Source organism: Halichoerus grypus, chromosome 6 (genome assembly GCF_964656455.1).
Source record: "Halichoerus grypus chromosome 6, mHalGry1.hap1.1, whole genome shotgun sequence".
In the NCBI taxonomy this organism is placed as follows: domain Eukaryota; kingdom Metazoa; phylum Chordata; class Mammalia; order Carnivora; family Phocidae; genus Halichoerus; species Halichoerus grypus.
In genome coordinates, this window is record NC_135717.1 from 171,869,664 (window position 1) to 171,883,124 (window position 13,461).

At 45.4% G+C, this 13,461-nt stretch overlaps 1 protein-coding gene across 2 annotated transcripts; it reads right to left on the minus strand.

Annotated features, from left to right (window-relative positions):
* Window positions 1-4,543: 4,543 nt before the first annotated feature.
* SNU13 (small nuclear ribonucleoprotein 13) lies at window positions 4,544-12,300 on the minus strand. Of its 2 annotated transcripts, none has more exons than XM_036098269.2 (3): window positions 12,175-12,300; window positions 6,576-6,696; window positions 4,544-5,765 (listed from the first exon to the last, which is right to left on the minus strand). In XM_036098269.2, the coding sequence occupies exons 1-3, from the start codon at window positions 12,175-12,177 to the stop codon at window positions 5,503-5,505; spliced, it is 387 nt and encodes a 128-aa protein (XP_035954162.1). In that variant the 5' UTR covers window positions 12,178-12,300; the 3' UTR covers window positions 4,544-5,502. The 2 variants fall into 2 exon arrangements, with proteins under 2 accessions (XP_035954162.1, XP_035954161.1); XM_036098268.2 differs by lacking the exon at window positions 12,175-12,300 and adding an exon at window positions 8,151-8,273.
* Window positions 12,301-13,461: the final 1,161 nt, after the last annotated feature.

The following is a 13,461-nucleotide window of genomic DNA, read 5'->3' on the forward strand; positions in this document are numbered from 1 at the left end:
ACTTGGAAAGCAGATGTTATGTTCTTGTTTGGCTTTCTTTCTTTATCTGGGGGAGAGGGAAGTTAATTCTTCAGTTAGAAGAGATGCTTTTGAGGACACAGCAAGATAATGTGAAGTCATTTAATATAGTAAGTGCTCATTCTTGTTGAGAAATTAGACCATCCCTCTTAAATGCAGCATGCTTGGAAACCCTAGGTTCTAGGGGACGTTACTAATACTACAAAGATTCGAATCAGGCTAGTCACGAGTAGGAGAATAAGAATGAGTATCATTGCTGGGCCTTTGTTTTAAACGCTGGATTTCCTGGCTAGGGATGAGGAGCCCTAGAGTGAGTTCCAGGCTTTTCTACGCACTCCTAAGGGGACTTTACCCAAGTCCAGGCTCCTTTCCCTCAGTTCTATTTACAAAGTGTTGAGAATGAAAGAGCTCAAGGTAGTATGATGTTAGAAAAATAACCATCCGAGGTCTGTGATACACAGCAGTGGTATGATCTCTCTCTCTGAATTAATGACCTTGCCTTGTCTGCTGTTGATCCTCCAGGAGAGAAGAAACATAACCAAAGCGTAATTTGGTTGGGCTTTTGTAAGCTCCTAAATCAGATTTAGTAAATGTGCATCTTGGCTCCCTCACATACATACAAGTGAGCGTGGGCAATTTACCTGGCATTTTCGAGCCACAGTTTCCTCATATTTATAATAAGAATGATAATGCGGAATGGTGACAATGAGAAAACATGTAACATGCTGCTTAATAGGTAGGTACTAGCTGAGTCGTCTAACCCCTCTGGCTGCAAACACGCTTCAGTCCACCAGGGGGTGGTGACGTGCGCGGGGGGGTGGGGGCAGTGGAGAAACGATCGCGCATGCGCGCCGCCGGCGAGAAGGGTGAGGTCAGCGCGTCCTCCCCGAGTGGCCGGCAGCCTGGGCAGGTGGTGAGCAGCCGCCCGGGAGCACGAATTCGTCCGGCCCGAAGCTACAGCAAGCAGACGTATGCGCATATGCGTTTATACCCCCAGGGCCAGATGCAGAGGGAACATCTCGTATGTCTTGTTTTATTTATTTATTTATTTATTTTTATTTATTTATTTGACAGAGAGAGACACAGAGAGAGAGAGGGAACACAAGCAGGGGGAGTGGGAGAGGGAGAAGCAGGCTTCCCGCTGAGCAGGGAACCCGATGTGGGGCTCGATCCCAGGACCCTGGGATCATGACCTGAGCCGAAGGCAGACGCTTAACGACTGAGCCACCCAGCCGCCCCTCGTATGTCTTGTTTTAATGTCTTATTAAAATATTAGAAGAAAAGCAAGGCAGGACCACAAACTCGGGGGAGAGATTAGTCATCCTCTTTCTCTCCCTCCCCCTCATCCAGAAATTCCAGCCTCAAATCCGTACAGGGGGGAAAACACACACCTGATATACTCAGCTAGACGACTATCCAGCTTTCTAGTTTGAGCCCAAACTGTCCCTGAATGTGCGATAATCCTTATTGTAACTGACTGCCTCACCTATGAAAGCCAGTCCCACGTGGGATTACTTCTGGCCACTCCGAAGCAGCTGGGGACAGTTCCCTTGTGGGCCCTGCCAGTGTCTCTGGTGTTCTGCATGACCCTACAGTTTTGACGTGGCCCTATTTACTGCTGTGTTGACCAGACAGCCCCCACAACCTTAGTTGTCTGTTGCTGTGTAACAGATCAGCCCAAAACTTGGCTTAAAAACAATGGACACTTACTGTTTCTCACCATTTCAGTGTGTAAGGAACTGGGGAGCGGATAGGCTGGCTTGAAGTCAATCATGAGGTTGCATTCAAGATGTTGGTCAGGCCTGCAGTCCGCTGAAAGCTTGCCTGAGGCCGGAGGATCCACTTACAAGAAGGCTGATTAATCTTGTTTTTAATTTTCTGTATCTTGTTTTGACACCTGGGACGGGGGGTGCTTATAGGCCTGGGGAAAGACTGCCCCTCCCAAAGCTAGCTAGTTCCTGAACACAGTTAAGAGTGTATTTGCCAGCATGCCTCTCATGCAAGCCAGAGACCTTACCAACATTGTCCCTGCCCTAAATCATCCCAGAGCCAGCTACTAGGCAACTCGAAACCACTCTTATAGCCCAGAGCCCACTGGAATTGTTCAGACTAGTGAATCCTAAGCTGTTTTACTCTGCCCTGCCTTGCCTTTGCCACAGAAACCCCCGTAAAGACTGGCCTAAGCTTTCCCCTTGCTCTGGCTTCTACCACCTGACCAAATCCTGGGTGCTTCCCCTGTGGCCCTGTGTGGTGTGGCATGCCCCCTTCTCTTGGGAAATATAAGTAGTAAATTCTTCCGATGGCATCGACCTCTCCTCTCCTTCAATTTGTAGTCACCTACAAATTAAGATCCTGTGAGTACAGATGAGACAGGCTCACTGCCATGGCTGGCAGTTAATACTAGCTGTTGGCTAGAAGCCTTCGGAACTCTTCACAGGTTGCCTAAAAGACTTCATGACACGGCTGTGACTTCCCTCGTAGCCAGGGATCCAAAGACATGAAGGCAGAAGCTGTAATGTCTTTTATGGAGCTTGGAAGTCACACATCATTCCACCATGTTGGTCATGCAGGCCAGCTCTGAGTTGGTGTGGGCTGAGACTGCGCAAGGGCATGAATTCCCGGAGGTGAGGATCCCTGGGGGCCATCTTGGAGGCTGGCTGCCGTAGGACATCATGGAAAATACTGACTTGCTACTTTCTTTTTCTTCCTTCAGAAGAGGACAAGCAATTATACCCACCCACCCCTGACCCCCACCGTAGGCAGATATGTCTGCTCAAGTCAGAGGCACATACCTGATTTTTCAAAATGTAACTTAGCTGACATCGAGAGGGACTCGGGGATACTAAGTGTCTAGAACAAGCTCCCCTTCCTTCCCCATCAGTTTTTGTTTAGTACTTAACATACTACAAATGACCTTTAGCAAGGTCATTATTGCAAATATAAGAACATTCCTTAATCATGGGTCCTCTCAGGAAACTTATTCTAAAACAGAAGTTCCTAACCAGTGTGTGGGGTCAGAGGACCCTTTCAGACCCGATGAAAGCCCCTGGACTCTCTCCAAAATGTTTATATGCAAAATTCTGCAACCAACTTCATAGATGGCTGGATGGAAATTACTAGATGTCCTTGCTTGCGTGTCTAGGCTTTAGGAATTACCATTCTCCACTTTCGGAGCATCCATGTTAGGGCAGCACCGCAGGTGCTAGGACATCACACAAGTTCCTGCTCTCTCATGAGGGCAATGATCAGAAAACCACCTCCGAGATTAGTTAAGGACAAGTTAAAAATCGAATGTCACAGCGCTGGGGGAAAGAGAGATGAGGTAGTTTGTACCTCAGGCCCTACAGAAGTGATACTTGAGTTAAGACTGGCATGAGGAGAAAGCCCCCAGTGCAGTAAAGGAACACCAAATATGAGAAGAAAGTAGGTTTGGAGTGTTCGAGAAACCAAATGTGAAAACACAGAGCAAAGACAGAACATGGTGGAGAGGCAGACACAGGACAGGCAATGGAGGCCACTAGGAGCAGGGAAAAGAGCCAGTTTTTTTTGGAGGATCATAGATGGACACCCTGCCCTTTGAAGGCTTACGATGGGGCCATGCTGACTAGGCTAACACTCTAGAGGCAACTGGGCACTAGGGGTGAAGATCCCAGGAGCCCCTGCCCCACCGCACTTCTTAGGGCTCAAGTGGAGATGGCCCAGTTTCCACCTAGGTGGAGATTGGACTTCTTGACCTTTCTGCATCCCCTAAGTTATGTCTTTTAAAGTATGATTATAAATGTTCATACACAACAAAAGACAGTAAGCACCTGAAACTCCACTCTCCACAAATATAAAACTGCTTGGGGTGGGGTGGGGGTATATGAATACTGGAGTGAGCCGGGAGAAAGGACTCGCCCAGCAGGTACAGAACGGCCTTAGCAGGACAGGCTGGTTTCCAGGTTTCCTGCATATGCTCCCAAACTGGCTGAAAGGACACTAAATAAAATCTCACTCATCCGACCATTATGGTATCCAGTTATCTGTACTTCGGCAGGACACTTCTCTTGCTGAGGTACGTTGATCTCACGGCGCTTACCCTAAGATGACAGAAGAGGCAGGTGAGGCAGCAGTGGCTTCAGTCATCACCCCCCCAACTCTCTAGCACGTGCCAAAGGCCACTAGGAGCCCTAACTCTGCAACAGTTCTCAGCTAGGGGTGACTTTGCCACCAGGGAACATCTGGCAATGTCTTGGGGGTGGGGGATTGCTCCTGACACCTGGTGGGTAAAGGCCAGAGACGCTGCTGAACATTCAGCAGCAGACAGGGCTGCCCCAAAACATCAGCAGTGCTGTGGCTGAGAAACCCCTTGTAGCCTGAGAGCAACACCTCAGTGACCGAGTCTGTACAAGACCCTGGGCGACTAGAAGGAAACGGAGGTAATGGCTTTTCCACACCTTCTCGGTAAAAAGTTTGCGTAAGCATTCTAATAGTGCTAAGCAGTTCTTCATTCAGGTATTAGCTGGATACATACCAAGACTCACACTTTCTTTAAATTGGAATATGAATATATTTCTTTATTAGGATGCTCACAAGAAATGACACACTAGCACTGTCCTTCTGATGTGATAAATACATACATCTGACCCACATCGTGGCAGGAGACAGGAGTCAGGGCTCTCAGGGTTGGTACCCAGTGTCCACTGAAGACATCTCCATTCCTTGATTCCAACATCTCTGCTGTAGCTTCCAGTCAGGTCTTCGTGACTTGCCCAGACTTCTTCGTTCCAGCATCAGCTGACCCTCTTTTTTTCTAGCCACTATGGACTCCTTCAAGACCTAGGTCAGCTGCCTCATGTCTAATTGGCCCAGGAAGCCTCTGGAATTCTGCAGCACATCTCTTTGGTATGCTGCTGCCCCGCCACCCTCAGGGGCATGGCTGGGAGTTGGGGGAGAGGGGGAATAACATCACATGACCAAAGCAGACAGCAGGGGTGTATTGGCAAATGACACTTGGACATACACCTAACAACCTCACAGAATACATGCTTTCTCCCCAAATGATACATAACCCCCTAGAGGGCAAACACATATGGAATGATTCTGTACTCCAGGCACAAGGGATACAAAGTGAATGGCGTTTACATCCATCAGGTCCTACACACAACAGGAAGTTAGCGCCTGAATGTTGGAACCACATCTCTATCCTGGCTCTTCCCTGCCTGTGAATGGTGTCACCACTCTGTTTCCGCCTGTTTTCGGCATTAGTTCATTTTTCAAAAGAGAGGACAGGACGGCAGAGAGAGTAGAATGGGAGCTTGGCGTGGGGGGTTAATATGTGGCTAACAACCTATACAACAAAACAAAAATAATACAAAAATGCAAAACCCAGATTTAGTACTAGAATCTAATGAGAAGGTAGCTGGAGAAACTACATGCCGACACAGACAATATGATACACAACCCCAGGGGGAGGATTCGGGGGGGTGGGCAGAGGCCACTGGTTTAGACTAAGAGCCTTTCAATGGACTGCTGAATAGACTGGATCTGCTGCTTCAGCTGTGAGCCTTCTTTGATGGTGACAGAACAGGCGATGACAGGCCTGGAAACCCCGCAGGCCCGCCCGAGGGCCTGCTTGGAGCGCACAAACACGTAGGGCACATTCTTATCCTCACATAGCAGTGGAAGGTGCAGGATGATCTCCAGGGGCTCAGCGTCTGCAGCCATCACGATGAACTCAGAGATGCCTCTGTTGAGGGTTTTGGTGGCTGAGGAGAGGACAGGAGGTCAGTAAGTGATGGGGGGAGGGGGAGATTGGGCATGGAAGCTACAACAAAGCAATTTCCAAGGAAAAGAAACACAGGTGCAAGAAAACTGGGCAAAAATCCCCAGGCACAAGCAATTCTCTGTGTCCTGTAGTGGCCCTGGGAAGTGATAAGGGATTTAAGCATCAATTAGCCATCCTCCATGCCGTTCGCAAACCCTACATCGAAACCATCAGTTCTGTGAAAAACACATCCTGAAACAGACCACTTCTTTCCTCTCCGCGGCTACCACACTTGTCCAAATCACCACCATCTCTTGCCTGGTCGACAGGAACAGCTTTCACACAAACTCTGCCAGCATGAAGCTCTGCGGTACAGCACTTCTCAAACTCTGTGATCGAGGAGGGATCCGGGTTTTACCATCCCAATTTGTCATGAGCAGTATTTCTAGAAAGCTCACACCACACGCAACTTACCAAGCAAAATCAGCACCCCAGAGCACTGTTTAACCACTGTGGCCCAGTGCTAGCGCACAGACACACTCTGTTAACGGCGGAGTACTGATGAGAGCACACACTCTGGAGCCACAATGCCCAAGTTCAAATCCAAGGTAAATGCTGCAAAATGTTAACAACTGGTGGATCTGAAATAATTCGTAGCCCATTAACCTTTAGCATCTACTGCCAAAATGCTGCTCTTAAGTCCTTCCACTGGTTCCAATCAAAGAGTATCCAGCCCTCTTTCCAAATTGGAAATCTAAGCCAGAGACAGTGCCTTTATCATTCTACCTGAAACACTCTCTGGCTGCCTTACCTTCATTGGCTCCTTTCCGAAGCTGCTTGTAGTTACATGACTGCTGAACAAGGTCCAGTAGTTTCTTGGTGAGGTGGGCGTCTGCGAGGGGGTAGGCCTTTGGATTTACGTCAGCTTCAGTCTATGGGAAGGGGGGGGGGGGGGGAGTCATTAAAGCATCAGTCAAACTGAACCAGAAGTTGTTCCAGACAAGTCATAAAATACTTCAATTAACAACTGAGAGAGAGAATGATCAGCTTAAAAAGTTTTAGCAATTACCCAGTCCAATGATGTACACTAAAGCTTATATACTTTCATTTGCCTCTCTTTTGCTTGATAATATTATAGCAAATGGATTACAAATAGGTTCTCATGGCTCAGTATCCACTTGAGTCATACAAATTTACTGAATCAAAATTAAGGTATAATTTATACAAATGTAGCACAAAGTTTTCTCTCTCCATTCCCCATTCAAATCTTCCTCTGTCCTCACTAAGAATCCTGGTTTCCAAAACATCATTTTCTCATTTATCTGACCTGCTAATACATACAAAATGGCTGGTACCTCTACGAACAAGCTCACCAAGGTCGAAATTTCTTTTTGTTCTTAGAATATATCTGACTAGGGCCATCTAGTCAGAGTACTATAGTCAAGTTATTCAAATCAATTTTTTTCCTGTGGTTATCAATTTGATATACAATTTGGGTTCCTTTGTATTCAGCTTGCTTAAAAAAATTAAGATTTTACTTTTCAAATATATAAAATATCTACATGTTTTCAAAGTAAAAGCTATGTTAGTGAGCTAAAAGTGTTTCGAAAACTGGTAAATAGTAAAGCATTTATTCCCACCTTTCCTACACAGACTGTATCACTAGGTAATAAATAAATGACAACTTTCTCTTGTATCATTATTCCACCTAATAAAGAAGGAATGAGTGAATCAAATCCCACCATCCTGCAACCCACATTCATTAGGTAATTAATCCAGACATAAATTAATGGATGACACTGATTAATAGCTACCGACATCACAAGATGCCCTGTGATCGTCACCCCTCTTGAAGAACAAAATCTCTATATTCAAGTAGTCTTGGCGGGGGGGGGGGGGTGGGGAACAAAAGGAAAGAAAAAAATCTGATCAAGCCTTTGATTCTAATATTAGATATTTAATATTACGGAATTATTAAATTTTGGGGAATTAAAATGGCATTGCAGTTGCTAAAAAAACCCTTATTTTATACATACTTTAGTACTTACGAATAAGACGCTACGTCATTGGCTTTGCTTCAAAATAACCCACGCAGGGAACGAACTGGATGGGGGCTGCTTATACCATTCCTTCCTCTTCATCCCTACCTCTCGAGCTTAACCATTTTCATTAATTTCTCATTTGTTTTCCCTATGATTCTTTTTACACCTATATATCTTTGCATATAAAATTAGGGTGCACCCCACGTTATCATCGCGAGCAACGAGCGGTTCGCCGCGGCGGTCCGGTCTAACCCTGGTTTTGGAGGCTGGACCGCGGCATGCGGCACGCGGCACCGCAATTCTAGGTGGTGACCCGTGGGCGACGGCCCGGTGGGAACACTCACCATTGCGTCTGTCCCGGTGGTCTCCTGCCCGATACCGCAAGGACACAGAAATGACCCACCCGCAGGGAAGCAGGAAGTGACATAGAGTGACGTCAGCGGAAGTGACATCAAGCGTGAGATTGCACCAAAACGCCCGGTCCCTAAAACATTGCAGTGGTCCCAGGATGAAGTGGTATTAAGTGAGGGCTAGACTTCCCTGAAGAAGGGGGGAAAAGGGTCTCCTTATTTTTGGTCTGCTGTTCTCCATACATTCTAGAATCTGCTTTTCAAGGCCCACAAAAATCTGCTGGGATAATCTGATTTGTAGATTTGATATAATCCCAATTGCAGTAAAAGACATTTAGGATGCAGAATCTGTCAATCATTTAAATATATACTATAAACCAGTACTTTTCAGTAAGGCTTTACAATTTTTCCAAAAGGCTTAATATCTTTTAGATTTACTCCTAGGTATTTCAGGCTAAGAAAATTCACTTTATTAAGAAAAAAGTTCACTTTATTTCCTACTGTATTAAGGATGTCTCTGAAACTAATGATGTACTATCCATTGGCTAACTGAATTTAAATAAAAAATAAAAAAAGAATTTCTTCTTGTGCTTAGATGAAAAAGACTTTTTTCCTTTAATTTTTTTTTAGTTTTTCTAATGTTAAACCAATTTTGCATTCCTGAGATAAAACCAACTTAAATAGGCTTTCTTATTTTATATCCATTAGCTAATGGACATAAGGTTTCTTGGGGGGGGGAAATGATAAAAATGTTCTAAAATTCTACAGCAATGGTTGCACAACTCTGTAAATATATGAAGAACCACTGAACTATACACTTCAAAACAGGTGATGAACTTTTTATAGTACATAAATTATCTCAATAAAACTATTTTCAAAACTAGGTATAGGTTTTTTCTCATGAAAAAATTTTAATTTCGTTTCTTTACTCTTCAGGTTTTTTTTTAAGATTTTATTATTTATTTGACAGAGAGCACAAGCAGGGGGAGCGGCAGGCAGAGGGAGAGGGAGAAGGGGGCTCCCGCAGAGCAGGGAGCCAGATGTGGGGCTCTATCCCAGGACCCTGGGATCATGACCTGAGCCGAAGGCAGACACTTAACGAACTGAGCCACCCAGGTGCCCCTTCAGTTTTATTTCTACTTAAATTGGTTTTGATACATTTTTTTCAGGCATTTATTCACTTCATCTCAGTCTCTATATTTATAGCTATCAAAATGTTCATAATATCCTTTTTAATATCTGCAGATTATGTCTCCTTCATGTTTGCTACCGCTTACCTATACCTCTTTTGATTATTTTCTTGATTAATCTCACTGGAGAGGACTTTTCAAAGAAAATCTTCTGTCTTCCCTATACATTGGATCTATTTGCTTTTTCAATAATTTCTGCTTTTGTTTGGTATTTAACTGCTTCCTATGTGCTCTGGTGTGTGGTATTCTCATTATTGATCAGTTCTGTTTTCAAATTTCCATTATAATTTTATTCACTAGATTCACTATGACCACTAGATCAAGTTTATTGATGGTGTTGTTCAAATCCTCTATTACCATACTGATGTTCTGGCTTCACCATCTATCATTTATATACTTAAATGCTATATAATTGCATATTTGTCTACTTCTTCTTGTAATTATGTCATTTTTATTTTATTCATACCTTATTTTTTTAGCCACTGTTTATCTTCACGGATGCATTTCACCTTTTATTATTATTTTTTTTAAGATTTTATTTATTTACTTGAGAGAGAGAGGGAGAGGGAGCAAGCAAGCACCAGCAGGGGAAGGGAAAGGGAGAAGCAGACACCCCACCAATCCCAGAGCTCCGTGATCTTGACCTGAGTCACTTAGGCATCCCTGCCTTTCACCTTAAAACCCCTATTTCTTTATGATGTTTATAGAGGCTACACCACACCTTTTAACTTGGCCTACATTTACCATTCTTTTTACTTTAATCTGTCTTAACTGGAGCACTTGGTCTCTTTCTATATTTATATAAGTACTGATGTATTAGGTTTAAATCCTTCTTTTGTACCTTCTATTTGTTCCAATTGATATGTTTCTTTTTCTTTCTTTCCTTCCTTTGGGTTTATTATTTTTTCACACTACTATTCCCTTTACTGGCTTGGGTTTATATACTTAAAAAAATGTCAGGTATTTTATTTTTTAAGATTTTATTTATTTGTCAGAGAAAGAAAGCACAAGCAGAGTGAGTGGCAGGCAGAGGGAGAAACAGGCTCCCCGCTGAGCAAGGAGCCGGTTGTGGGACTTGATCCCAGGACCCTGGAATCATGACTTGAGCCGAAGGCAGCTGCTTAACCAAATGAGCCACCCAAGCGTCCCTATCAGGTATTTCCAATGCAGTTCCAACAACCCATCTCTGCAATTTAGGACTCTCAACTCTTAACAAAACATTAAATGCATAAAAAGGGAAGACTTCAGGAGCCCAAAAAACCATCAAAGAGGCCTCACCTTATCATTTTAATTAAATCAACAATAAAAGGTCAGCTCATAAATAGTAACCGAAATTTGCTTAGTGTGTATTTGTTCACCTTTTAATTTTTTCGAGGGTTATTTAAATGAGTGAAGGAATGAAATCACACTGCTACCTAATTTTCATCCCTAGCCTGATCTGTTTGGTCTCCCTGTACACTAGGGAGCCAAAAAACACCCGGGCAAAGTTTTGATTTAACAATAAACACTATGAGCTCATTAACACCATACTAAGTATTAGGATTAGGTGTTTAACATGCATTATCTCATTTAATTTTTTTTAAGTTTTATTATTTGAGAGTGAGAGAGAGCCAGAGAGCTAGCGAGCAGGGTGGAGGGGAGGGGAGAGAGAGAGAGAGAGAGAGAGAGAATCTCAAGGAGACACCACGCTGAGCATGGAGCCAGACACAGTGGATCCCAGGATCCTGAGATCATGACCTGAGCGGAAATCAAGAGTCCGACGCTAAAACCACTGAGCCACCCAAGCGCCTCTGCGTTATCTCATTTAATTTAATCATCACAACATCCTCATGCATCTATCCCCATTTTACAGTTGAGGGAAATTTCTCTTAAGTTCAACTTGAGACCACCCCATTCCAAAACTTTTCATGGAATTATGGAAGATGAGCTAGTTTCAAGTTCTAGGCTCAGCCACGTACTAGCTTCAAAATAGGGGGTGGGGGGGGAAGGAGTGGGGTAAGATGCCCAACGTGATCCAAGCTCCGTTGGAAGGATTAAACCTCACCATGGAAGTGGAACTCTTTGCAAACTCTTCCTTCCTTACCAAGTGCTAAAGAGAACTATCTACCAAGCTACAGGAGTTGATTGAAAGTTGGGAGATCATCAACAGCTTAGAGAAGTTGCACGTGGTGCTCCCAGGACCTCTGATTTGGAAGACTACCGCCGCGCGGGAGCCTTTCCTCAACCTGGCCGGGGTTTGGGGTCACTCCACATCTCCCACAGCTCCCAAACGCCAAAGGCTCCAGTAAGTCCCTGGCACGTGTAACCCGCAGCGGGCACTAAGGCGCAGACCCATGGAGATCTAGATCTCCCTCTCCTGAACATCAACAAATGGGGACGTGGAGTAGGGGAGGTTGATTTGAATCCTGGTTTCCACACCCTTAGCGATCCCCAAAAAGAAAAATAAAAAAAATGGAGCCTCGTTTTCTCATCCAACTTTCTACTCTCTCCCACGTGGGTTGTTGGTCTCTTTCTCCCATGCTGGGCCAAGACTCCTCCACTCCCCCGACGCTTTCGGCCACGCGCACAGAGTGCTGCAAAGTACCCCCGACCACAGCAGCTGGGACCCTGAGGCTTCCGGAGTTCTAACCTCGAGCGGGACTGTTGTAGCCCCGTGGCTGCCCGAGTTCTAACTCGAGGCCGGGCGGCTGGGACTCCGCGGCCGCCGGAGGTCTAACCCCGGGCCGGGCTGTCTGGACAGCGTACGTTCTAAGCCCCGGCAGTCCAGTGAGTGAACAGAACCCGGAGTCTCCCGCTTCCCAGCCCCCGCGCCAGGAGCACACACTCACCATATTTGCGATTCCGCGGTCCCGCCACCCCGCAGAGCGCAGGCGACGTCAGAACGGGAGCGCGCGCGCCTCAGGAAAGTCGCGCCGGAGAAGTGGAAATGGCCGCGTGCGGCAGGAAGCGGAAGTGACGCCGCTACAAGTGGGCGGATCTCGTCCTCTAAGGGCCTCCCGGAACCGTGTAGGTTCTGGGAGAGGGACCGCAATTTGCTATTTTTGTTTTCGTTATGCTGTAAATCTTTGGCAGGAACAATGAATTAAACATGCACACACACACACACACACACCAACAGGTTTCAATGGTGTCATCGTTCCATTGCCTGTTTATCTTTGAGCACATTCTTGTGCTTTCAAAATCATCTTTTTGACCCTACACTGGTGAGGGAATGGTATGGAGATAATGATGGGTAATCCTAAATGTTTTCCTTCCTATTTAGATATCCTTTTTTTTTTTTTTAAGATTTTATTTATTTATTCGAGAGAGATAACGAGAGAGAGCACAAGCAGTGCGGAGAGAGAGAAGTAGGCTTCCTGCTTACGTGGGGCTGGATCCCAGGACCCTGGGATCGTGACCGGAGTGGAAGGCAGCTGCTTAACAAACTGAGCCACCCAGGTGTCCCCATATTTAGATATCCTTGTTAAAATACTGGTGGGAAATGTGGAGTCCACCAGAAATGGAATCCACTGAGTAGGGAATTCAGGAAGAAGAGCAGGTTTGGGGGCGAGGGTTGAGTTTCCGTCAGGTTGAGTTTGGAGATGTCATCAGACACCCATTTTCTTCTGCCCCGCATACTGCTCTTTTCTCTATGCTGCTCCAAATCTCCATTATTTAAAGCTAGACTCATGCCTCGCCACCTCCAAGAAGTCCTTCCTGATCCTTAGAGCCCTTACTCATTTCTCTCCAACACGATGCCAGGCACATCTTGGGACCATTTGGATCTAGCCAAAACTAGACTATTATAGGGTAATTCCAGTTAGTTATTTTGGAAACCTAGAGGTAGAGACCTAGCAGGACCCTTAGGAATCAAGCAGCAATCTCTTCATTTTACAGATACTAAGGCCCAGAGAAGGGAAGCTCCTTGCCCACAGTCACAGAGTGAGTCAGTGGCTGAATCAGAACTGGGCCTTGGGATTTTGGCTACTGGCCTGGGTTACTTCCACCACATCTGGCTGCTATGCCTGAGGGGAGTTGTGGTATGTGGCAACAGGATGGGTTTGAACTGGCTCCAGGATGGAACATAAATTACCTCAAAAATTGCTCCATCAAACTTCACCTCATGCAAATCTTAT